Source organism: Microchirus variegatus (genome assembly GCF_963457635.1).
Source record: "Microchirus variegatus genome assembly, chromosome: 3".
NCBI lineage: Eukaryota > Metazoa > Chordata > Actinopteri > Pleuronectiformes > Soleidae > Microchirus > Microchirus variegatus.
Window position 1 is genome coordinate 25,561,359 of NC_139804.1, and position 27,401 is coordinate 25,588,759.

The window sequence follows — 27,401 nt, forward strand, 5'->3', positions numbered from 1 at the left end:
TATGACCAGGTTTATTTCTCCATTAGGACAAATAATCCTGACAAGTTCAATGTTGAGTCAATGGAAAAAGTCCTAAAGAGGTAGCAAATACAAGTACACACACACACACACAGCTCAGATAGCCATCCAAAATGACGTACGATCTGCTAATCTGCCAGGCAGCACTGGCCTCATTGCCCAACTTATCCTCATCTTCCCACATCTGCCTATTCACACATGCACTCACATTCGCACACACACATGCACAAAATGCACTCACAACACACACACTGGCACATTCAAATACAATAATCACACACACTTATGCTTTCTCTCTCTCACACACTCTCTCGCTCTCTCTCTCTCTCTCTCTCTCTCCCCCTTTGGCTGTCAGACAGTGTGCCTGTTTTATCGCTGCGTGAAATTGCTTTGGAATGAGCCTGATGGTAAGCAGAGGACAGCCACAGATGCTTGGCTATGGTAGCACTATATGTGTACGTGTATACTCTAGATGTGTGCATATAATGTATCTGTGGGTGTGTGTGTGTGATTAAACCCATGCCCGTTAATGTGTGTCTGTGTGTGATTGTGTGCCCTTGCCTGGCTGTGAAGTAAATGGAACCAGGTTAGTCACATTAGTCTTAGTGATTAGTGAGTGCCTGTCATTCTTCGGTCAAAATGTGATCAAGCTGTGGCCTGGTAAACATGTAAAACGTTCCAGCACCAGTTGTCGAGCTCTGTGTGTTTGTGCGTGCCGTGCGTCCCAGTTGTGCATATAATTTTGCACGGATAATTGCTTGTTTTTGTTCTGTTTTTTTTTTGTCTTCTACCAATTGATATAAGTCATGGTTTCAGTGGGGTTAAGCCGATGTTGTATTGCCCAGGGTGCACTATGCTATATCAACCCCATATCGTTAGCCTTATAGCATAATTGCCCAAGTCATTTTTTTTTGGTAATTGTGATATCTGTCTAAATCTACCAATGTGCTTGCTAAAAAAATGTTTCTTGTTTTCTGAAAAAGTTCAAATATGACTTAGGCAACTATACTATTAGGCTAACGATATGTACCTTTTATGTAATGACTGTCCGTCTCTGTGTGTGTAATTCGCATATCCGATTGATTTCAAACTTGACAAGTGCAGTGCTACTCCTCACTCCTCCTCTTACTCACACAGCACTGTGGACTACCTGAGAGGATAAGCGTGTTGCACGGCGTCGAAGGCGACTGAACTATCACTGAACTTTTGCTGTGCAATAGTGACAATGAGCACTCAAACACACCAGACCGACAATTACTAAAAACGCACACAAAAACAGAATTCGCCCGGGCACTGCACTAGTGCTTGTAAATACAGGATGATGCGGTTCCAGGCATTCATTCTGCTCTGAACATAGGGAAACGTCTATAAAATGCATGATTTGTCAGAATCATTTAATCTCAACAAAAAGATGAAAAGACTGGTGTTTCGATATTCATTAAACCTCATGACGCAGGTGCAACAAACACACAAAAAAGAAGAATTGCAAGCCACACAATGTTGTTTTTGTGAGTACTCAGTAAAGTAAGATTTTGAGCCAAAACAAGTACCAGAAATACACAGTGATCTGTATTAACACAACCACAGCTGCTCTGCTCCAGACATCTATGTGGCAGTTTGTTAGATGTGAGCCACAGAAAAATTAGGCAGGTGCATTTTGTGAACAACAAAAGCCTTGCACCTGATAAGGAGGCCTTTGTTGCATCATTAGATGTGCCGGCACAGTGATGGAAAGGGTTTATACTCTAAGAGCATCTGGTTGTCATCTACCCTACAGTATCTGTTGTCTTTTCAGCTCATAAAATTGTTCAAATGTCACCGCGACATGCACAGGACTGCTGAACGGTACACCTAAAGAGAGGACAAGAACAAGTGGATACGTTGCAACAGCTTTTGCAATTTGTGTGTGTGTGTGTGTGTGTGTGTGTGTACATAACTCTTCTTCAACATCTATAAATGTATCAGTGTTGATATTAAGTGTCATTTGAACCTGCTCCAATTTCCAACAGTTCACATCTGACATTCTCCTATAGCACAGCCCTGTTGTGTAGTGAAGAATGGATATATCCTCCAGTCTTGCCGTGTTAATAGCAACAATGACATGAAGGGGGATTGATGTGACATGCAGTGTCCCCATGAACTCACCGACTCTGCTGCAAAGGAGGTCAGCAGATACCTTCCTCTCTGAACGGTGTCTGAGGAGAGAAGTGAGAGTGAGTTACATACAGAGCATGAAATGGGAGGCCAGAGACAATAGGTGTGACTACCTGAATTAATGATAGTTTAGATGTATATATAGACACATAGAAAGATAGAGAGAGGGAGAGAGTAGTTTTAAACTCCCATGCAGTGACTCATCTCACAGTTTTACATCGACTTATTACTGGTTAATTAAATAAGAGTGGTAATTAGGGTAGTGAGTAAGGTAAATAATTCATCGGCTACACTTCTTAACTGCATAAAAGACTGGGTAATTAGGTGGTTGGATGAATGAGGTAATGGATGATGAATGAGTGACCAAAAAAAAAAAAAACGCATATACAAGTCGGTGTGATTGACAGCAGAGGGACAAGCTAACCTTCTGAAGTAAAAGTCAAAATTGCAGAACTTTGAAAAAGCGGAGAAGCAGATGGTGCAGGTAAGCAGGCGAGAGGCAGAGCAAACAAGAAAGATGGGGGTGGGGGGTGGGGGGGGCTCCGCAGCAGACAGACAGCAAGTGGCAGACGAGAGGAGCGAGGGAGCAGATGAAAGAGGACTGATGGAGAGCATATCCCTGGGCACACAGAATTACTGTAATAGTTTCTGTCACTCCCCTTCTCTGTCATCCCTTGTCCTTTGTCTGTCTCTGTTTTCTTTCGTCCCAACACAAGCACACTTTTCATAGAGGACTGCATTTGCTCACACAAGCAATTGGAGGCAGATTCTGTTTCTATATTAGTGTGTGTATTGTGTATTAGTAGTGTATTGTGTATGTGTGCATCTGTGATGAATTATGTTTGTGCTGCCGTGTATTGCTCTTCAGTATGCAAATACATCACACACAGAGAGTGAGTACCAACGACCCTACTTTGTAGTTGTCTGTGTCAGTCTGAGAAGATCAGTGGACGCATTCATATTCGCTAAAAAACAGCGTTTGTAGGACAAACAAAAATCCGTTGTTGTTTACAAATTTGCTTCCATAGATAAATAAATGCAAATTCCAACTGATGCCACGTAAATATTTAAACTCAGTAAAATAAAAAGATGTTTATACTAAAATATTTACTTTTGGTTAAGACTAAGAAACATAAAGAACCCCCCCCCCCCCACCCCACACACACACACACACACACACACATACACATACACTGTCCGACTTGCATCAACAATGGTATTGAGTCCTTTGAGTCCTGACACCACAGTCCTATACATTTGAAAACAATTCTGGGGCCTTTTATTTTGAAATGAATTGAACATGAACATTGTTGGTGCAACATGGACGAGAGAGCGAGCGAGAGAGAGACCTTTGACTTACCTATTCCCTCTCCATCATCCCAGAAGAACGATCCTTGAGCAGTTCCATTGTCGTTCAAGGCAACAATCAGCCCTAAAGGATTCTTCCGACTAAAACAAAACAAGGTTGTATCAGATGATGACGTATAGGGATAGGCATGTGACTGACAGGTAGGGTTGGAGATTGTGGAAAAAAAAATGTTAGAAGAGGCTATATTTTGATTTCAGAAGTCCAAACCCTTTGCTTCAGACTGACTTACCTGCAAAGCTATGCCTCTGGATCACAGGAACATGCAACAAACATGGATTCACAAGAACTGCGCAGCATCTGTAACTTTCTGTACTTTTCGGTGATGCTAACGTTTTTGGATAAAAAACAAAAATTATCTTGGAATGACTTGAAATTTTCTACAATAATGGTCAGCATCGCCCTGAATAAGGACCTGTTGAAAATATTTGCAAACCTCTTAAGGAATAATTTTAATGAAGTTTTGAAATTCAGGAAATGACCCTTTTGCCCTGAGAGCTGACCTTTTTCAAAAAAACAAAAAGTATCTTGGAATGACTTGAAATTTTCTACAATAATAGTCAGCATTACCCTGAACAAGGATCTGTTGAAAGTATTTGCAAACCTCTTAACAGAGCTGTTTTGTTTAAGTGTAATGGTAGATCACACTAAATACTTGACACCTGTAGAGGGTGTTTTTTTTCTTCTGAAATTTATTATTTTTTTTTTTTGTATTATTATTTTTTAAACATCAAACAACTGCATATTTATTTCTGGATGTGTTCCGGTAAAATGAAAAAGAAAGAATTATCTATTGTCGTTATATCATTGCTAAAACAACAGATCTAATGGTGGCCTAAGACTTCTGCACAGTACTGTAGGCAACACTCATTTTGATGAGAATCCTTCTATACAGTCTCACATACAGCAGCAACGTATGAATATAACTTGACTTGAGCCTATTAGCACTCTACCTCTCTGCACAAGCAGGGAGAGACAAAAAAAAGTGTCAATAATGTGTCAGCCATGATATGTGAGCACCTACCTGTAAAATGTATTACTCTCTGCTTTCTGCCAGGGAATGATATAGCCTCCTCTGATATGAAGGTTAATATGGTCCAAGGGTGTGGGCATAATTATCATCTGACCACGCAATCCAACATCTTTGGCCTAATAAAATGACACACAATGAAACTGCTTAGATGCAATTTTAAGATAATTACACTTTGATTATTTTTCTTCTTCATCCATACACATGTGAACTATTTATGTGATCTTCTGTAGAAAGTGAGCGTTTTCACTCAGCAGACCAACAATCTGCTCCCATAAGGGAATCAGAAGCTGCTCTGCTCCGGCATCTCATGCCCCCATTCTAATATATCATTCCATGAGTTTTGTTATATTTTGAGTTGCTGTCTAACAGATGGGGGAGTCCCCGAGCTATAAAAATACAGAGTGAAGGGATGTTTGCTTTTGTCATATTTGTGCCTCCTGTGGTTGTTAAGTGGCACATCCTTATTATTTTGTCATTTGAGCTTTTGTTGTAGTTGTGGATATTGTCTTCTTATTTTCATATTGGCCTGCCTCAATTTTTGTTTGATCATTTTTTTTAGAGGTACAAAGATGGTCTTTGAACCATTGACGAACGGTATGTAGTGACTGAAGGTGTTGTCATTGTAATTGTTTACTGACTGTAACTGAAATAGACTCACCGTATAGTAGTCATACCAGCGGGCATCAGGAACATAGCCATTCACAAGGGTGACTCCCTGTCAATCACAGTCAGTTCATCAAAGAGAGGAATAGAGAGTGGGTAAAAGAGACTGACAGCTATTCCTGGAATTATTGAAAAGATATATTGCTGAAATGATGGAGGGAAGAAAAAGCCAAAACATGTTGTATGCGTGTTTATACCTTGTCAAGGGCAGGGGTGATGAGTAGAGCAGGTCCCCAGAGGAACTGTTTGTGGATGTCCCATGTAGCTTTTTCATTCACAAACCTGTGAAACACAAACAGAGCAGCCATTACGACATAAATTGAAATACAAAAAAAGTACCTCTAATGATTTCTTCTGTCTCCCCAGGCCACACGACTGTTGAAGTACTCCCTCAGAATTCAGTGATTTGATGATGCAAGCTAAACAACTCTGCCAGTCATACCCTGCCAGCTCCTTAAATGCCATCTGTACTCTCTTGCTCTCACTTCTACAAGACTCTCTTAAAATGAATGAATATGGTGTGGGTTTTTTTAAAAGTTTCACACAGTTACATCTAGGTGCTTTTTTTTAGCATCTCCACATAACAGGATTTGAAGTGCCTTGCTCAAGGGCTTCTTAATAGCACAGTTTTAAAACCTTATTAAGGTATTCAAATGAACAAATGTTACAAATCAGCTTTTCTAACCTCACTGAAAAGGATAAAGATGTATAAATGGAAGGCGATTTGCCCCTGTATTTAATTTAACATCTGCAGCTAAAACGGGAGGCTTTGATGGTAACATACTGTCTTCTAACTAGCTGAAAATGAGTTGGCCGTTAATAGAAAGTGGTGCCGAAAACACGGCGAAGCACTAAAATGAAAGCTTTACTCAAATTGATTTTAGTCCAGCCTCTACCACATGTATCATTCTGCATACTAATGAGAAATAATGTAGTGTAGGATCAGGTTTTCTTGCCAGCAATCAAGATAAAAGATCCATGCTGTTAATAACTAAATTACTTGATTAAGTCATTACTTGCAATGCAGGGGCCATGACGTAAGCAGGGAATATAAAACCAGTGTGTGTGTGTGTGTGTGTGTGTGTGTGTGTGTGGCTTTGCTTACTCATGCAACAGAGGTCTGACGACTGTACTTCCTTTAGTATGAGCCTCAAACATCAGTGTATAGAGGTAAGGCAGGAGGGTGTAACGGATGTTCAGGACGTCCCGGGACACCTCAGCAAATTTGGAATCCCAAGCAACAGGGTCTTGTCTCTGGCAGAAATATATTAAAAGAAACACAACATTAGTAATTGTGGACAGATTAAGCAGATTAAAAGAGACTGCAGACGAGCAACTCTTGCGAGTTTGCGGAATGATCAAATGGCCTGTGTGCTCTTCCAGATGATTTCCCCGCCACACACACTGCGATGACAAATCCCCCTTATTTTAAATTGCAACTAAAATCTAACAAGGACAGAAATAGAGAACACGGCATTCTGTCATTTTGGAAATTATGTTCAGCTCATTTTCTGACTCTGTGGGACAATATTCAGTCTGAGGGGATGAGACACAAACACACACACACACACGCACGCACAAGCACACGTACCCACCTAGAGACTATCATGAAAATGTCCACAAGCGTGTCATCTCCATATGCTCCTCCCTGTGATAATCTATGTGTATGTGCTGTCAGATTTGATAATGATCATTAACCATAGCCTGGTGGTTACTAAGTACAGGCCTAACAGCACATGATTGAATTTAGAATGTTTCTATTATCTTATGACCTCAGAAGTTTGCCAGATTATCGCGTAATTTTCTGAATATATTCACGATATTGTAATTATCTGGACACTCAGGAGTTCTTCCCACCTGCCTTCCTTTTCATTCACACTCATTATCACACTAAGATGTGTGTGCATAGTACAGAGATAAAGATGTTCAAATGAATTAAAATGAGTGAGTATGACTCTTCCACACATGACAACTTCCACAGAAAGCTCAGGAGGATAAGGATAAGCGATATTGGTGTCTTTTTTTTGGCACAACTATACTGTATAAAAAAGTTTTCTTTTTAAAAACTACTCATGACATGACAGATTAACGTCTGGTTGCTCACTGATGCATTTTGATAATGCCTTTTACAATATTGCGGCACCAAAAATGAAGAAACACTACTGAAAACACACGCAGAGAATGACAGCTGGCGCCTTTGCTGAAGATGAAGTTGCATGTTTAACTGATCAAAACTCAGATATTGTTGCTGATCGTGCACCCTGCTGCTGCCGCCGCCTCGACTTCACACACATCACATGTCTGTGCAGCAAGTCTGCGCTGCGCCCCAGACACACTGACACTTACAAGCATAACAGACAGACACTATATTCTCCACCAAGGTCTATCTAGATTACGTGGAAAGCTGGACAATAATGGGATTACATAAGCCTCGTTTCCACCAAGTGTTACAGTGCCTTGGCACAATCTTGAACAGTACACCTGCATCATCTATGAAAATTTCATGACGTCTTTCCAGTGTCACACAATGTAGCTCGCCAATAACTTTCACAAAGACGAAGTAAACAGTACACAAAGAGCAACAATAGACGACATCTGGCATTCTGCGTTATTTCCTCTTGGTGTGTGGCTGTTCATAACAAGAAGATAAACTTTGTTTGATAGAAGGCAGCAGGCTGCATTGAAAGACATGGAACACTGCTTGGTATGCAGACAGAAGGGTCATCAAAACTGGGACACTATGGACTGGTTATATTGGTCCCCTCTTTGCTTTAAAGGTCCCATATTATACCCTATTTGTCCAAATTAAACTAGTTCACTGGTGTCCTAATGAACATGTCTGACATGCTTTTGGTCAAGTAAAACGAAACTTAAGGTACAGGAAATTACATCAGCCACAGAGGCTACTGGGAGCTAACAGCAGTTAGCATTTGGAAAAATTATAATTTGCGGGCTCTAGCAGGCACTTTGCCGTCATATATAACATGTATCCACTGGACAGATAAATCCTCTGAGGCTGAAAGTTTGTGTAGGACTCTGTGCTGCACTGTGGAGCTAAGAATAGAACTTTTTGCGGACTTACGGTTTTCGGATACCGCTTCCCTCTGCAGCCCTCACGTGTTTTACGAACAAAGCAGAGCACCACGAGACAACAATTCTAGGAATTTAGCGCATTGTGACGTCCCAGTGAGTGCGGTAGTCAACATCGCATGTGCTCAGACTGAGGAGGACCACAAAAACATGAGTGAGTCATCTTTTTTCAAACTTTGTCGACTGATAGGACCTCCAGAGTCCCAAATATAAAGATTTAAATGATTAAAAAGTTGATTCTGCATAATATGGGCCTGTAGGTTCAACTCAAAGTAAGGTTAGGTTTTTTAAGTATTTGTTCAAACAAGACAAGCAATGAAGCTACGACCTTGAGCTTTGGGGAATTGAAAACAATATTTGTTCAACTTTTTTCTAAATTCTATTAGATTAATCAGATTTTAAATGATGCTGTCATTACATCAGAGTTCAGCTCACCAACAAGAAAATATCTCCCCGAAAAATAGATTTTCACTTTTTTTTACCGTCAGTCTGACAAATCTTGCATTGCTTGACAGTTGTTTCTGTCTGGTGGGTAAACTCTTCATCTGTGGGAAAACCAGTAGGGGAATTGATAAAGTGATGTGAGCAGGGCGTGCTGAAGAGAAAGCAGGGACAGAGAATCTATTTCATGAATTTCCCTAATTTATGGCCACATTTATACATTTATAGTGGAAAAGGCCTTGTGACACACACACACACAGATTGTAGACCGATATTAATGCACGTGCATGTGCTTACACACATACACACACACACACACACACAGCCAAAAGAAGAAAAAAAGAGGTTATCTGGCTGTGTCAGACCCTCTCATCCATTTTTTCTTCTTTCTCTTCATTTATCTGTCTGCATATCTACTCCCCTGGCTCATCTCATAAACCTTCGAGTTTCTGTTCTGCATTGCAGAGCTCACATCAGAATTAGAAAGTATATTTAGACCAACAGTGATATGTCCCTTTGGGTGAATAATAATATACATGACTCGAATCTGACTATGCTGCTGAAACAGGCTCAGTGGAGAATATATCTTGTTTAATTAATTCTGCGCCGGTCAGATGTGACTGTGGACACCAGTATATTGCTGTTGCAGTGAAATTATCTCGAGGTCAACACTGAAAGTTGTCTGAGGGCAAAGAGACACTCGGCGTGATGGAGCTCTGGGAATGACTCTGCAGAAGCTCCCTTCTGTTTCTCTCGCCACTGTCACTGACCTTGTGTACCCTCCAGTCTGCTTTGTGCTGTTAATACTTTGTTGTCAAATGCCTTGTTAAGCAGACTGGAGAATGCAGTCTTTAACTGTGTGATGATTGGGGATTTTATATGGCTTAATATTTTTTCTTTTTTTCTTTTTCTACAGTACCATAAACAAAAATATATTCCCTTTCCTAATGTCTCTTATATCTGTCATGAATATTTTTTTACTGCTTTCAACAAACAGCCTCATCTCAAACGTTCTGTCTTTGACTTGACTTTGACTGATCAAAGAAATTGGTTTGATTTGCTTTGATTTACTTTAGTCTCTGTCACAACCACTTGACACAACAGTCCTAATTTCCTTTGTCACTTTTCTGAATTCAGTTTTCTTCCCATCTGCTCTTCTCCTCCTCTCCGATATGATTTCCTCAATTTCTCTCGATCCTTTTAACTTCGCTCCTTCCTCTCATGTCATTTTTGCGCGGTCTTCTCCTCATGTGTGCACTTTTTAAATTTTCAATTTGCACAATGTTTAAACGCCCATTTGCAAGCTGCTGTTAAATGGTTGGAATCCTGGGGTGTATATGTGTGTTGAGCTCAGGTTAGGTGGTGTGCAATGGTGCCCAGATCACCTTGAGAATTCAATTATATCCCTACTCAGCCAACACACATACGCACACACTGTGTGTCCTGTCTCATATTGCAAACTCAAGTGCAGAGAAATTTCGCCCGGTGGGATCGATCTCTGGACGGGCGTTATTGGATTTCTCAGATGTGTTCCAACACTCTTAAAGGTCACTGCGAGAATGAATGCCACCGACACTACACCACCAAACAGGTCTATCTTTTTGTGTGTTCCCACGTGTGTGTGTGTGTGTGTGTGTGTGTGTGTGTGTAACAATGTGTCAGGCACAGATAAAGAGAGAGACATGTGGAGAAAGCTACTTGGTGTGCATGTCTTGCAAATAATACTGTAGGAGTGTTGGTAAATGTTTTTTTACTCCTGTAACACTTTAGTTTAGTAAAAAGAGTCAACAACGAGTCACTGGTGACAGAACTAAAGTGGCATTTGTTTCTTCTGTTGTGCTAGAGCTATAGCAACAGGCCTTCCTGTCATTTAACCCTATTATGACCATCAAGATAATGAGGCTGTCTGGATTTATATTGATTTTATGGCTGTAGAACTGTGAAAAAAAAAAGAATACCATCCAACCATAATGACAAGTATATGGATGCAAAGCTCTATTTCTCTGCTTTCTGGTATCCATCTATCGGTCTTCTAGCGGTTTATCCTCCACATGAGGGTCACATGGTGCGCTGTGCCAATCTCGTCTGACATAGTGTGAAAGGCGGGATCAGACCCTGGACAGATCGCCAGCCCATAGTTTTTGAATTTTCTAGATATCAGATACCTGTCTAGTGAAATCATTCAGTTTTTTTGAGTTAAGCGAACCTCTCTTACCAGTTTTAACTAATAAATAAAAGATACATTTAAAAAGAAATAAGCCTGGAATTGTGGCTAGTTATTGGATAAATATATATATATAGTGTTAACTGTTAAATTGTATGATTATTTGATATGATATGGTAGTGAATACCCATTACAGTTTATGTAAATTTCTAGTTAAGGTTTCATCCAGATAATCAACCAGGCATAAGTCTTAAACTGGATTTGAATTGATTCACATCTTGGAACATCTCTATCTGTAAGTGTTTTCCTTTTGTTAACTCACTGGATTTCCTTTGCCATTGTGATTGCGCGAGTATGGATAGAAGGCACCCAGTTGCATCCAGCGAAGACACATTTCATACTCAGCCTTGTTGAAGAAGCCACATATGTCTGCCCCAGTCTGAAAGAGAGAGAGAGAGAGAGAGAGAGAGAGAGAGAGAGAGTTAGGAGTGAATCGTGGTTGATATGCAAACAATTTTTTTGTTACAGGCGCAAAGCTCTTAAGTGTCCTTGAGCAGGACACAACCAGAGTGAGGGGATGGTGCTGTGTCTCCAACCCTGTGGCCATTTTTGTGAGCATGTACATGGTGTTCCATATAGGGGATTGATAAAGTGTCAGATTATAGTTATTCTTAACAGACACACTGAGGAAATCGAAAAGGACAGCCAGACAAAGAGACAGAAATAATGACAAAGAAGAGACCGAGACAACCAAAACAACACATAAGAAATAATAATAATAATAATACTAAAAACTGCTGTTCATGGCAGACAAACACAAGGCTCCTTGGTTAGGATGGGTTTTGTAAAACATGCTTCGAAAAAGCATTTGAAGATGCCCTATGATCAAAGCGTCTGAAGAAACAAAATAACATCATTGTGGCAGCTGTAATCTACTTAGAGAGGACAAGGTCGCATCAATAAGATTATGCCTTGTCAAATTCAAGATCAGATTATGATACTTACATAAGGAATGCCAAAGAGACTGAACTCCATCATGCCTGTAGAACAAAGCAACATTGGGAGTTATGGCAATTTTAAACTATTCCCTTCACTATTTTCTGTTTTGTGTTACAAAGCATCCAAGCAGCATGTTGTCATAATTATGCAATAATACCACATACCCTGTTTTAAACTATAAGTATTATATATGTAATATTTGTATATACATTTCTTATACAGTATACCTATAATGGATTTGTAAAGCTGGTCCCAGCTGGCAGCGTTGTCTCCCAGCCAATGTCCAGACCATTTTCCACTAGAGGGGTATGTGGATCTCGTCACCACTATGCCTCTCTTTCCGGTCACATTCAGCAGAGCACTGCAGAGAGAGAGATTTGTGTCACACATGGGCATATTCACACTAGCCACGGCTCGAGTAATAATAATTTCAAATAAAGCACATTTGTTTTAGGAGCAAATTAACCAGTTAATTGTGATTGTTAAATTCATCACGGTGCTGTGAATGAAATAATTCCTAAGCTAAACTACCTTCTCTATAGGGCCACTGGTGCCAAGCCGTCTAAGGCTCCTCTGTAACTAACTCTGCAATCTAGTCTCCCTGTGGTGAGAGTATAATTTCACCACAAGGACCAATGAAGTTTCACATTTGTTATAATTTCCATAAAGATTTGATGAGACCATATTTCGGTGGATAGCTGGGAGATATCACTTCCATGTCTCTGATGGCAGCTTCTAAATGCGTTTGCAATGAAAAGCCCCGTTCACCCTGTTTTCAACTGCATTTAATCTGTAATCAGATTATTCATGAGTGTGATATTACGATTCCTCTTAAGGTAGTCTGAGCAACACACACACACACACACACACACCCTGGTGCTGCATTTAAAATACAACATTATTCATTAGAACGTGACCGTCTGTCAGTTGGTTAATATAAACATATTATATTTGTTTCAACAACACTGTGTGGTAAATAAATGAGGAACAGAACGATAACGAAAACACATACTCGTAGGTCGGTTTGGTGTGGGACCAGCCATAAAGGTTGTGAACATCAAAGTGTTTGACTCTCTTTCCATCGCTGAGTATCTGCTCACTGTTCATGCACAGAGTCTTGTGGTTTAAGCCGCGATGTTTGGACTCGAAGGCTGTAGACACACACGCAAAGTTACGCTGTTAACATATATGCCATCACTTTAAAACCATCAGAAAAAATATATATAGCATTGTGTGTGTGTGCCTTACGTGGCATGTATGGAGGGTTCTCGAGAAGCGGATTACCCAGACACTTCTCCCCAACTGTACCATGGACAAAACTAGCAGGTTCATTCATGTCCTACAGATTTTTGACAGATTGTAAGGCATGGGCATCAGAATAAAACCAGGCTCAATGAAAATGGAACTGTATTTTTTCCCCCCTCGTGTCACTTACAATCCAGAGTCCATCGAACTTCATGACATTATGATAGAAATCCTTGATTTCTTGAAGCCACCATTTTGCCGTCGACTCACGGAAAAAGTCGGGGAAAGCAGCGTAGGCCCTGTAGAGCTAGAAGCGGGACAGTCATATTATGAGCAAATCAAATGCTCAAAACCAATCTGATTGATCTTCTATTTGTCTAATTGCAATATTCAGTAAATGATGGCATATGTTCAGACATACAATATTTCCAATATAATCAGTCAGCGAAGTGAAAATCCAAGTGTACCTTTACTTGTGAGTCCCAGTCCAGAGATTCATTCACTATGACATTAGGGAAATCTGGCCAAACCTGCATGAGGGATCAACTCATTACACAATAACTACCAAAGTCACAATCATGTCTGGTAGTTTCAGTCTCTTTTAATTGAAAAATACTAATTGTTTTTCTATTTCCTCTTACCTTGCCCCACACTATGTCATTGCTGAGCTCTTTGGGCCATTTGATGAAGACGTCCGCCGCTTCACCTCTCTCAAAGGCAGGGTAATCTGTCTCGTTGCCTGAAATGGCCGGATCCTTGAGACAAATAAACACAAAGCATGTGCATTTAGCAGAAGAAGGTGGTCACTTAAGGGTCCCATATTATAGCCTATTTCTCCAAGTTAATCTAGTTCCCTGGTGTCCTAATGAACATGTCTGTGACATGCTTTAGTCAATATACCCTAAGGATGAAGCACCACAGCAGTTCAATCACCCTGCCAAGACAGCCCTGTTCAGAACTCTCTGTTTAGTAGTATCTCTTTAAAAAAAAAAGAAAAAGTAAAACGAAACTTAAGGGACAGGAAATTACATCAGCCACAGAGGCTACTGGGAGCTAACAGCAGTTAGCATTTGGAAAAGTGATCATTTGCAGGCCCTAGCAGGCACATTGCCGTCATATATCCTGGACAGATAAATCCTCTGAGGCTGGAAGTTTGTGTAGGACTCTGTGCTGCACTGTGGAGCGAAGAATAGAGACAACAATTCCAGGAATTTAGCGCATTGTGTTTTATCTCCTGTACTTAGACTGAGGAGGACCACAAAAACATGAGTGAGTCATCTTTTTTCACACTTTGGCGACTGATAGGGCCTCCAGAGTCCCAATTATAAGGATTTAAATTATTCCAAAGTTGATTTTGCATAATATGGGACCTTTAAGGTGATATCCTCGACATATCTTGTATCTTAATAATTTACAACAGTTCCTTGATTGCTGATCCTTCAGTGCCCAGTTTTATAGTTCAGTATCAGTAGTTGATATAAGTTCATTACCAGGATGAAGATGAACTTCATGCCCTCTCCTCTCATGCGGTCGACCAAGGCTGGCAGGTTTTTAAACTCTGGGTCCAAGACAAAATCCAGCTGACGATCCATATAATCAATGTCTCCGTACTGCACATCCTGTGGAAGAAGTCAAATGAAGCTGTAGTTCAAATTATTGTGTTTTATGATCAATTTCAGTATGAGAGGGCCATTAAAAACAATTCATGTAGTGCTAAGTTAAAGGTGAATATCTGCACTGATCCTGTGAAACCTAGTTGCTCCTAGGTGCTCGTCACGTTAGAATGTTTCATATGTGGATGTAATTAATCTCTGAAATTAAAAATCACTAGTTTTTTGTTCACTCCATTTTCCTTCAAAGATGTGAAACCTGTGCTAATAAATATGGATATCTGGGAAGTTTGCTTGCTACTCATGAGATACAATATAAGAGGAGTGAGACTTTTGATTTGCTTTTGGCTCTCATCTGTTCCATAGAGAACAAATCTTCATCTGCTTTGAATGCCTGGTGTGTCTGTGGCAGTTTAAGGTTGATTAGTCTGTAAAGCTAGCTGATGTGAAGCTTTTGTATGGAGCTGCATATTCTACTTCTTTCACTCCGGTTAATGATGCAGGCTTCTTTATGGCTGATGTCAGCTCAGTGCAGGTTAGGGCTGTGTGGAATCATATTCTTGGGATCATTTGATTATCAATGGGAACTCTCATATTCTCTTCTGCGGGGACATGATCAGATTCTGGCCTGTTGCCACAGGAGACATTGGGTACACACAGTGCTCTCGCAGATAAATATCACTGGATACTTATATGGTACTAAAATTCAAAAGCAAAGTCCATCTTTTGCTGTCAGAAAAACTTACCGTTTGTGGTACAAATTCAAAGCATTTAGAGGCTGAGACTCCCACAATGGAATGGATTTCATATGAAATTAGAAGTCATATTCCATTAGGTCAAAAATATGTATCCAGGGAAATCCATGAAGTCAGTGCCTCCATTTTGCTTCATTTCAATACATTTTTATTTAATTTAGGGTTATGTCGTTATTGTCCACATACAGTTAACCATATTGTAAAAAAAAATAAATTAGATTTAGGTCAAATCTGTGTTGGATTTAACTCTATAGTCTTATTTCACTGAGTGCATGTACAAGAGGAAGCTCTCCGATCTAATAGCATGACAGTATGTCCCTTAAATAACCCATAGTAGTAGACATGACAGCGAGATTTGTGACTCATTACAGTGATTGTTATTAAGCGGACACTGCATTCGTCTGTGCTTTTTGGTTTACTGAAACCTGATGGGTCATTTTTGCTTCTTGACTCCTCTTTTGCTGTTCTTATTCTTGAGAAAAAAAAGTCTCGGTCTGTGCACTTACATAGGGTATCCCCGCTTTCCTCATGTCGCTGTATAGATCTTCTATTTCCGTGTCATTGGAGTAGCCATAGCGACAGAGCTGGAACCCAAGAGACCAATAGGCAGGTAGCACAGGACGTCCAATCAGCTGTTAAGGAGAAAGACAAACAAGGAAGTTCAGCACAGGGAAAAAAAAAAAGTTGTTTTGCAGGAAAACGGGACAGTGTCCATAAAGTGTTGAATTGTGTGTGGGTGTGTGTTTGGATTGGCTAAATGAGAGAGCGCAATGAAGCGAGGAACTCCCAGCTGCTGTAGTCCATCAACAGCAGCCCAGGGCCAGACACAACACACACACACACACACACACACACACACACACACACACACACACACACACACACACACACACACAGTTACGCACAAACAAACCGGAAGACTTACTGCAGTGTACTCCTGCACCACCATCTCAGGTGTGGGTCCCATGACCATAAAGAAATCCAGGATGCCTCCCAGAGTTCTATAGGTTAAAGCTGGAAGAGGCTGGAGTGTCACATCTGGGGAGAGGAAATATGACATTATGAAAATGACATGGTCTGTCAATGCACATGTTTGTGTTCATTGTCTACATACATGCTGCACAACTTTATTTTGATGAGAATTTCGGGACTTTTCATATCTCAAATAGTGAGTACTGTCATTCTATCTATTATTGGTAAAGACTCATTTTTTCACAGAAGAGTATTAGGGCCATGTGTAAAAACAGCATGAATTCTGAGACCCTAAATTTCTTTAATTTCAGAATTCTGACTTTCTCTAATTTCAGAATTCTGACTTTCTCTAATTTCAGAATTCTGACTGTAATCTCAAAATTCTGGCTTTATTGTCAAAATTCAGATTTTTTCTTTAATCTCAGAATTCTGACTGTAATCTTAATATTCTGTCTTTAATCTCAAAATCCAGACTTTTTCTTTAATCTCAGAATTCTGACTTTAATCTCAAAATTTTTGACTTTAATCTTGGAATTATGATTTTTATTCTCAGAATTATGATTTTTATTCTCAGAATTGATTTTTTTTCTTATAATTCTGACTTTAATCTCAATAATTCTGACTTTAATGCTGTTTTATTTTTTCTTTACATTTTTTTTTTTTACATGTGGCCCTAATACTCTTCCGTATTTTTTTGTAACTGCTGTGGTTCCATTATTTTATTTTATTTATTTTCTATCATTTTTAAAGCTCTACTGTCTACTAGACAGTAGAATTAAACCTTGTATACAATAGGATACACAACATTGTTATTCTGATGATGAAATAGATAGAGCGAAGTTCTTATACAACAGGACATGTACTCAAAAACATGGAGAAATCCTGTGCTGAAAATGTGTGTAGATGCACAGGCATGTAATTGTGAGCAAGTGTGTGTGTTGTGTGTCTCCTCTCTCACCCATGGCGTTGCTGTTCAGCAGCAGCACACCATGAGCATCACCGTTGTCCTCTAAGCCCATGTAGAAGGGATGCACCCCATAGCAATTCATCTTGTACTGTAGCAGTGAGACAGAGAGCGACAATCAAAGGGAAAGAAATGAGGATGTCGGTTAAATAAGAGGTTTATAGTTTGTGAGCCACTGTGATTACATGTGAGCATTTTCTTTACATCTCTTTGTATTTATGACTATGGCCTTGGACTCCTGCAATAAACACTCAACAGTTTTCCCAGAGTTAGCAAAGAAAAATCGATCTCTACATCTATACTGTATGTTTACTAATGAACACTGAGCATTTTTTCTTGTCAGAACAGACCTCCTGAGTACCCACAACTCTAAAGTGGAAATAAAAAATCTAGACAGGCCTGAGTTTTAAGACATCAACAGATATAGCTAAGTAGTTATTTGGCGAAATCAGAAAGTCGAAAATGCAGCATATATAGCATTAAAATTAATGACGGAACTGTTGCTTAGTGGTTACTATACGCAACATGGCAACTTATTGACAGGGGAAAGCTCATGATGTTTTATCAAAGGTTTAATGCGTTGCACCATTTTTTTAATCAATTAGATTTATTATTTATTAGTTCCCCCGCTTCTATATCTGACAGTATACGATTGAATGAATTTGTCTTTTGCATTTGCTTGGAATTATTATATTATTGTGCCTTAGTAATTACACATATAACATGTGTGTAAAATGTTATAATGTATGTCATAGGTCTGGTAGGAGTGAGTCCAGTGTGTAGACTTGGCTTCATGAGGGTTTCTTTTCTAACTACTGAGAGGCTCTTACTTTTGTCTTTAGGTTAAGTTGAGGATGGGAATAGTCAGAAAAGAGGAAAATGTGTCGAGGGACCGGAAATCTGACACTTTCAGATGTCATTGTTCTGTGAGGGGAACTCACAGGCACGTCAGACTCCATTAGCCGTCCACACCCTCCTGCACCCTTGGTGCATAAGATGCTGGCAAACTGTGATATAATTGCTCTGAGGATCAGCTCTATTTCTGTTTAACATAACAATTTTTGGTTGTGATGTGTCCTTGCACGACAGTCTGAGGAAGGAGAATGAGCTCCAGTTCCTTTTTTTCTTCTTTTCTTGCAAGATTCTTGTTAACTTTGATTAAGGTTAAGGTAACTTTTTTAAATCCGGTGGGTAAATTTGTCTTCTGCATTCAATCTATTCCTTACTAGGAACCTTCCTAGGACTAGGAGTAGTGGGCAGCCACTGAGCAGTGCCCAGGGACGAACTGAATATCAGTGCCATGGTCAGGGGTACTGGCAGGAGCATTACTCTGACACGTTTGGTCACATCAGTGCAGCATCACATGTTCAATAAAAACTCAGAGTATCATTTATAACTATCATTTTTTTACCAGGCAGCAACCCTTAAACACCAAGTGCATCGCAGAGGACACGTTTGCGCAAGCACACTCATGTGGTTATTCCAGTAATAATACAACATGTGGTTATTCCAGTAATTTCACTTCCGCTGTTGCAGGAAGCCGGTGAATCTGCGTCTTTGTCAACAGAAAGGACATGTACATAGTTTCCATTTTTTGGCCGGTTTGTGGACATTGAGACAAGGACTCAAACACGTCATCCTAATCATGTTTTACACTTTTCAAATCTGTTCAAAATCTGGTGTTTGTGTACAACTACAGTGTTTTTTTCTATTTGATGTCCAAAAGCACTTAGTTTCAGGACATTTCCTGGCTTTTTTTCTGGTTAAAATAATCAAAAAAGTCCAGATGAACATTTTGAAGCTTCGGTGTTAAAGGGTTAAAAGTCTTCATTGACAGATATGACTGTGGCTCAGAGACAATTGACCTTTTTCTGCCTATGAGATTAAAGAAGTTTGTGTTGATGCAGCAAGGACAAGAGTGGCAGATAGATTAGAAATAATGTAACTATAATTACTCCAAATAAGACTGAATTTACACCCAACTAATACAATTCTTCACTGGTTAAACAGCAAAGTATAGTGTGTACAGAGTCTGTCATCCTTTCTTCTCTGTATTTTTGTCTTTTTTTACACCGATGCTTTTTATTCTTTGCTCTACAGCAGCATCATAACATTTGCCTGAACATCATGGAGCTCATTTATAGTGGAAGGAGAAACATTATGACACTTTACATCTGATGTTAATACAAACAACACCTCATCAAATGTTACAAGCTGTTTATAACTTTGTTGATGCCATAACAAGCACATCGTTTGGCGATAAATATAACCTTACTCCAGTATTGGGAGTTTTTAAATTTTCTTTAATGTATGGATTTGTATGAATTTCACGATGCGCTTCGGTGTGATACTTACACCAGGAGGCTGGTCCTTGGAGAACATTCCCCAGGTGTGGTAGTTGAGGTTGTGCTTATAGGTAGGATGCTCCGTCTCTCCGAAGCCGTAGACAAACTCTGATGACAGCTGAGTTGACACTTGAATGAACATGTCTGAGAAAGTAAAACCTGGCATAGAGGAGTCCCAACTGAGAGAAGTGACAGAGGATTAAATCAGTGAGAGCGGGAGAGAGAGAGGGGGGATTACAGTCAAATGGAGTTATTCATGAAATGTTTGACATAAATAAGCATAATGACCAGTAGGAACTGCGGGGATCCCTTCACACACTATACGTTTTAATTAGTGAAATTTTAACTGACACCGCTGGAAGAAAAAAACACTTCCCTACAAATAATGTCTCCCTGGCTTATTTTTTTTGTACATATTCTCAGATGCTGAACAACACAACAGTACATTAGATGCTGATACATGGGGTAACTTTACGGAGCACAATCTGGAGAATGCATGCAGGCAGCTACAGTAAATCCCTTACATCTTTGTCCCTGTGCTTTTCCTTATGACCTGGATGCCGAATGGGTGATTGGTTATTTGGACCTTGTACAGCCTTTTGTTCGCATCGGTTTCAGGAGCAGTAGGGACTGACAGCGGCACAGGAACCTCATAACGCTCTGTCGCAGGGTCCCAGATCTGGAGAAGGAAGGCGATGTTAGTGTGTGCATGAGTTTGTGTTCATGAAGAGCTGGCAAAAAAATATGGATTCACTGAAGGTTAAGAAAACTACTGGTTAAAAAAAGAGATAGACAAGAAAGAGATAGACACTGACATTGGTATGGAAGAGAGAACGCACCACAACTGGCACAAACATACAAACACAAACCTTGAATTGGAACATGTCACCGCTGTGGTAACGGATTTCAACACGGAGTGTGTCTATGTCCGGTGACCCTTGGCGACCACTGCTCCTGTACTTCTTGTTACGAGTGATCCCTACTGTCATGCCCGAGTTGGTTTCCGTCATTTGTGTAATAGCGTAACCATGGTCTTTTGGATAGATGCACCATGGAGCTCCTTCAAGGGTGCTTGGCTAATCAAAGAAAAAAAAAGAGTAAAGAATGGACATTTTCTATAACATGGTGTACACAGTGTATTTAATGCGTGTCCTCAGAATCACTTCTCACCGCCCAGATGCATCCTCTGGCCTTGCACTTGTTCTCGTTTGAATTTTCCTCTGGATAGCAGTCAAAACGGGTATCAACCGTTGCTGGCAGTTCCCACTGCACCACATGGGTCTCCCCGAGGGCCAGGGTGAGTCCAGTCAGGAATAGAACCTTCATGTGTGATGAGACGTACATAATGGAAGGGTAAGTGACCGTGGTAGCACTTTCCCCCAAATTGTCTCACATTGAGAGTGAATAACTTCCTTATTCACTTCCTGAAAGACTCGTACTGAAAGCTATAAAAAAGTAATGTTTTTCGTATGCTTACGCACGTAATGTAAAATCCGTAAATACGCCACGGAGTCCTGGTCATGTGACCGCCGAGCCGTGGTCACGTGACGGCGCGTTACGTCCCCCTAAACCTGTCCCTTTGCCTAACCCTACACGTCACCGTAACCATAACAGTAACCGTAACGCTAGGTAGAGACCGGAAAAATCTCCGTAATAACCGAGAAACGGGAGATAATAAATTCGCCGAACGCATGCGCACTCGCGCTTCACTCGCACTTTTTTTTTTTTCCCCACTGAAGCGCGAGTGCGCATGCGTCGCACAAAAACGGGGTACACATTACTTGTTCGTACGAACCCTTCACACGAGAATACGTTGCAGCCAGCCAGCACAGACGTGATGCCCGCTTGAGAATGTATGTTTCTGTGCGCTCAATTAAGACACAGTTGTTAATTTCCCTTGCTGTTTCAACAGCCCCCGCCGGGACTTATGAGTCACTCTCATAACGTAGCTCAGAGAGCCCTTTTGCTGGCATACAAGCACCAGACACTACAGGCAACATCTGATGTATCCTCAGCAGGTGAGAGGAGATCCAGCTTATCTCTTTCTTTCATGTCATGGCTCCTTTTTATTGTGGAATAATTGCTACGGTAATTGCATTGTATAAAATACATTATGCAGGGGCACATAAACATTCGAAAAAGTCATACTACTAAAGATAAAAAGAGACTACAGAGGGAGAATGGGTAGGGGAGTAAACAGAAAACCCCCATGTACTGTTCACAGATATGTTATCACGTCAAAAAGCACCCAATGTGATCCACGAATTGTAAAATCTAGTTTTAGATTAGAGTTCATCATGTTTTGTGTCTGTTAGCGACACTCAAAACCCAACGCAACAAGGAATACAGTTTACAGACTGATACATGTGTAGGTTGAACAGCACATTAAGTCACTTTCACACACTTGCACTAATGTAAATTGATATACTTTCTTATACTGGTTTATCTCCTGGTCCGACTGAACTGAATGCCTATTGTTTTCAAAGGTTGCCACTGCATAATACACACAATGTGCACCTGTCCAGCAAGGTTTTCCTTCCAAAATAGATATTTTTTTCTCATAATATGTATGAGTAATATAAGTCTACCACTCAATGTTGGTCTAGCTCTGGCCTCAATCAAGTCCTGGGGGAAATTTTATCTTACGTTCCTTGCAGCTAAATGCCCATCTACATTTATTGGTTAGTTCTTGCTGTTGCCTCTCTGTTGTTTGGCGCTGGTCATGAGCGTATGGTAGATTTATCAGAGCATTTATTCTGGGAAAGAAAGCTGCCTGCTGCCACGTGAAACAAAGCTCTAACAGATCGAGCAAATGAGCTCAAAGATGCAAAAAATGCTTTGTATCGCTGAGAGGGAACAGCAGAACCAAATCATACGTAATTACAGGCTCTTCACTACAAGTGAACCCTTCACATAACAAAACAATTACACAGTAATTCAAGCCATTGTTAACGTACAAATAATAATTAGTGCTTAGTTGAACTTGTCATATGCCTTCATGAATCCCAGAAACCCTTTTGCATGAAAAAGAGAATATTTTCTACTTTGCATATTATGTGCATGTCTGTTAGCATTATTGAGTTTACCTGTTTGATGCTATCATACTGTATATTAGTGTTTGGCAGCACGGAGGAGGAGTTTCCAGTTCTGATCCTGACAGATAGAGGTTGTCTCGCAAACCCAAGGATGGTAATAGTATCAAACTTAAGGTTGTTTGGATCCTTGTAGCCAGCATGGGTTGCCTGCATTGTCAGTACTTCCTGTAAGATAGAGGACACACCATTATGTTCCAAAACTGCATTGATTTATTAATAAACTATGTCGCAGTCACAGCTTATATATCTTTCCTTAAATCAAGTACATTATATGATATAATAAATTAGCCTCTGGGGCAACAGGCGGTATTTTGTGGTTTCCAGTGCAGACTGCAGATATACAGGCCAATATACAAAAATGAAAATAAAAAACTATACTATGCAATATACTACAATATACTTCTTACAGTCCGACAAACTAAATGACACATTAGAATAAAGTTGTAGTTAAGCGACAACCAAATTTGTTTCTCAAAGTGTTCTTGGTGAATCTCTTGACAACAATCTGCATATAAATGCTAATAAATTCAAAAACTGACAGCTGATTAAGTCTGGTGAGTGTGGGACACCACTGGCCCCCAAATCTTTCACAAATTCACATGCAAAAATAGGTTTAAAGGAAGTAAAACAACCTGCTTTTCAGCTACTAAAAATGATGAGTGTCATCAGTCACATGTGATCCTGTCTGTAAAGCCCAAACCCAGTGTAATGCTAACATACACGATACACATCGTCGACATGAATTAAACATGCAAGAACAGGAAAATCCTCAGTGCAGGAACTTCTTGATCCAACAAAGCTCCGGCAGTATAGCATTGATCAGCCATGCTCAGTGTTCTCGACTGGGAATGTTGGAAGTCTCTGGTGGTTTTGAACTTTGAACTTTGAAGGAAAACGTGAGCTGGATTTGAAAAGTGATGCATGTGAGGAGAACTTACATTGACAACAGAGAACGTGTAGTGGATGTTGTTCCCGCTTTTAACAGTATCTGTAAAAAAAAAAAACCGACACAAATCAAGGTCAGGTGTTATTTTTGTTTGCACCTGACACCTGAAAAAGTCACACAGTCGTGGATCTGTCTTTCACACCCGAAAGAGTATATTATAAGCTGACTGATTGTTTGAAAAAGTCACAGTGACTCATTTGATGCTTCATTTTTGACAAGATAAGTGCTTCCGTTTGATGCTCGTAAAAGGACACCTGTAATGAGTAGTAATGACAGGATGCAAATGATCTTGTCTCGCGCACAAAGACATTTGCACACTAACAGGCACAAAACGAGCAAAGCAAACATACCGCGGGAATCTCCATCATCCCAGAATAGCTCCCCAGCTGCCTTGCCGTTGTCATCAAGAGCAATGATCAAGCCCATGGGGTTACGCCGACTACAATTTAATGATCAAGTGGATATGAAACACAGCTTTGCACGTGTAGAAACATCTTGAAGTTTATCAAGGCAATAAGTTGTATGTGTGTGTGTGTGTGTGTATGCATGTGTGTATACCTGTATGTTGTGGTGACATCAGGTTTCTGAGTAGGGAGGATCGCACCACCTCTGATGTGTAACCCAAGCTTGTCGGCTGGTAGAGACATTTTGACGTGCTTTTTACGCTCAGCAATCCGTACCATCTGATTGGAAGAGTATCAGGATCTTAGTCATTTACAATTTTCACATTCATTTCACAAGTTGTTAAATGTTCTAGTTTCCTTTGCATAAGCTTATAAAATAATTAGGATGTAATGAAAAACGTGGCATTTCACGAGTACCAAATTAACTGGTACAAGACATATATTATCACATAATCAGTACTTGACAATATGCAGATGAAGTTCACACAACTGCCCACAGCTCAGTCAGATTTATTCCAGATTCCATTTTTTTAACTTTGTATATAAAGGCTTGTTTTGGGTTTGTTGTAAATGAGAGATTTGCTCTGAAGCAGTAATCCCTGTCTAAATGAGCTCTATGATTATGCTTCCACAACTATTTTTTGACAAAAATGTAATTATATTTTATTTTTTATATTATTGCGATGTAATGGATGGCAGAGAACATGCACATTCCTCCATTTTTCTTTCTTTCTCTGACTTTCTCTGAGTCCCTAACACTCATTTCTGTGAGGCTCTGGATAGAGGAGAGTTAATGTCTGGTCCCATGAGGACTGAATCTTCAGACCAGCCTAAAATAATTTCAAACTCTATCCATCCCCTCTCCATCTACCTACTTCCCTCTTTACTATTGTAATTCTCTCTTGTGGTGCTCCAATTTACTTTTTTTTTTTATCCCTCCATTTCTTTCATTCCCATTTAGTGTGTCTGTGCGCACAGTACATGCTGTACAGTGGAATATGTGTGTGTCTGTGTGTGTGGGTTGGAGTTAGCAAAGCGTATAAGCAATTTCAGATCTTATCACCCCCTCATTGTCTGCGTAAAGGAGGTCTCTTCTTGCCTTGTCTTCTATTCCCCTTATTCCTTCTGGCTAAACCACCCATGTTCCCACTCCTCTATATACAGTAATTCTCATCTTGCTTTTCATTCTTTTCTCTTATGTACAACCCTATGTATGTCTCCTCTTTACCCCCTCACCCCTTCATTTTCCATCTTTTTTTGGCTCAGTAGCTTGTTTTTCATGGTCATTTTCACTACATCAATACTCCTCCCAACCCTTCCATCCTCCTACCCAGATAATCGCAGGGGACCAACCAGGACAAGGGGCCAGTGGCAAGACAACCAATCTAATCGTTCATCTGATCAGCGGGCGCTTTACATCGCCACTGTGACGCCCAAATAAAGTCCCAGAGGAACTCAACACCTCTTTTATCTCTCTGTGAGAGCGATAGACTCTCTTCTCTGTCCCCTCTTTCACTCTATCTTTGTCCTTTCTCCCGCTCTGTCTTATCGCTCTCATCTCTCAGTCTCAAACAAAGAACTTGAGGCAAAGACTTTCATGTGATACATGTTTTTTATGTGTGCGTTATGTAGGACAATACTGATAAGCCACTTCAGTACTGATGAAGTGTAATCCACTGTGTTGGTTGCTGAACATTTACTGTTAATTTAGGTATAATCTGACACAAATCCTCTGTTTAACCTATGACCATCTGTTCCTTGACATTGTAACAGAGACATTTTGATTGAACTAACTTTCTTGCTTTTGTATGCCATGATTTTAAAGCAGATTTGGCTATGTCAGTTGAGATCGGCACAGCGCCCCCCACGACCCTCATGTGGAGGATAAAGAAGATGGATGTATGGATGATTATGTTAAAAAGTATTTTCTTTCTGCCTGCCGTCTCTAAATAGGGTAATGAAAACATAATAAACCCTCCCTTTTCGCTTTATAATAATATTTTCTTACATTGGCTTTTAAACACTTTGACATAAAAAAAACAAAACAATATGCTGTGTGCATTTCACTTGGAGAACCCTAATTGTCTCTCAAGTTTCTTTTTATCAACATGATGAAATATTTCAACAGCCCTTTAACGTAAATGAGGTGAAGTCTCTGCTGTTAGTGTGAATATTATGCAACAATGGTAATTTTAGCAGAAACAGTGACTTAAAATAACCACACTATTGAGTAATTCTCTGGTGAATTATGTAAGGGGGCATGGATGTGATTTCTGTTTACTTATCCACACCGACTAAACAAAAAAAGCAGGGAATCTACTCACCGTCTCGTACTCATACCACAAAGCATCTGGAACATATGCATCCACACTGGTCACGCCCTGCAGAAAACAAGAATGAAAAGCAAATGTAATATTTGTTTGTAACAGTGTCAGCTTTGTGGGGTGTTTTTGTGTGTAAATGCATGCTTGTGTTTGATGTATACTTGCTCTCAGTGGCACCTGTTGTAGCCCACAGTACCAGTGCTGACACTCAAATCTTGAAAGGCCAAAGATTTGCGACCAAATTATTTAAGAATCCGTCCAAGAAAATACATTTTAGACTGCCTATCGCCTGATATAAAGTTTCCACAAAGCCCCTTTGACATTTCCGTCTACAGTGCGTTGATGCAACAAATGATAGCGAAGACAGCAGCAAGTTGATGACTGATAGGTGACAGGCTTTGATAGCTTAAGGTGGCAGAGAGACAGGAGCAATCAATAGGAGATCGCCAACCCTTTGATAGCGCTGGCACTTTCCTGCTCTTTCTGACAGGGGCAGGACAGAAGGAGATAGATAAACAGAGAGAACACAGTGATAGAAAAAAAAAAAAAAACTAGATCCTTTGCAGAATAAAAAAGGAAATAATTGCAAAAATATACTAAGGCCTTCTGTCAAAAGCACCTGTAGCCGTCATTTCACTTCTAACCTGTCTCTCTAGTTGCATGTTCTATTTTTGGCCCTCTGATACCTGATACCAGTGATAATGTTATGGTGGTCACGTCATTGTTTTGTATTTGTAGTCTCTTTAAATCAATTGGTAAGATGATCTGATGAAAGAAATGCATTTGAATGCTGACCCACGTAAGTATCACTAC

General features: G+C 40.0%; 1 protein-coding gene across 1 annotated transcript in view; it reads right to left on the minus strand.

Annotated features, from left to right (window-relative positions):
• The window catches only part of si (sucrase-isomaltase), a 59,194-nt gene that overhangs the window by 4,552 nt on the left and 27,241 nt on the right, over positions 1–27,401 (minus strand). The window contains exons 16-42 of the mRNA XM_083887236.1: positions 26,589–26,645; positions 24,419–24,543; positions 24,211–24,299; positions 23,853–23,902; positions 22,906–23,079; positions 20,990–21,139; positions 20,689–20,895; positions 20,344–20,498; positions 19,830–19,998; positions 17,469–17,565; positions 16,464–16,576; positions 16,045–16,170; positions 14,664–14,792; positions 13,815–13,928; positions 13,641–13,703; positions 13,364–13,480; positions 13,177–13,267; positions 12,941–13,079; positions 12,156–12,289; positions 11,935–11,969; positions 11,252–11,368; positions 6,340–6,488; positions 5,432–5,516; positions 5,230–5,286; positions 4,563–4,687; positions 3,533–3,621; positions 2,164–2,213 (exon numbers count right to left, since the gene is read on the minus strand). Coding sequence (XP_083743362.1) covers positions 2,164–2,213; positions 3,533–3,621; positions 4,563–4,687; positions 5,230–5,286; positions 5,432–5,516; positions 6,340–6,488; positions 11,252–11,368; positions 11,935–11,969; positions 12,156–12,289; positions 12,941–13,079; positions 13,177–13,267; positions 13,364–13,480; positions 13,641–13,703; positions 13,815–13,928; positions 14,664–14,792; positions 16,045–16,170; positions 16,464–16,576; positions 17,469–17,565; positions 19,830–19,998; positions 20,344–20,498; positions 20,689–20,895; positions 20,990–21,139; positions 22,906–23,079; positions 23,853–23,902; positions 24,211–24,299; positions 24,419–24,543; positions 26,589–26,645 — 3,006 coding nt within the window. The remainder of the gene's footprint in view (positions 1–2,163; positions 2,214–3,532; positions 3,622–4,562; positions 4,688–5,229; positions 5,287–5,431; positions 5,517–6,339; positions 6,489–11,251; positions 11,369–11,934; positions 11,970–12,155; positions 12,290–12,940; positions 13,080–13,176; positions 13,268–13,363; positions 13,481–13,640; positions 13,704–13,814; positions 13,929–14,663; positions 14,793–16,044; positions 16,171–16,463; positions 16,577–17,468; positions 17,566–19,829; positions 19,999–20,343; positions 20,499–20,688; positions 20,896–20,989; positions 21,140–22,905; positions 23,080–23,852; positions 23,903–24,210; positions 24,300–24,418; positions 24,544–26,588; positions 26,646–27,401) is intronic.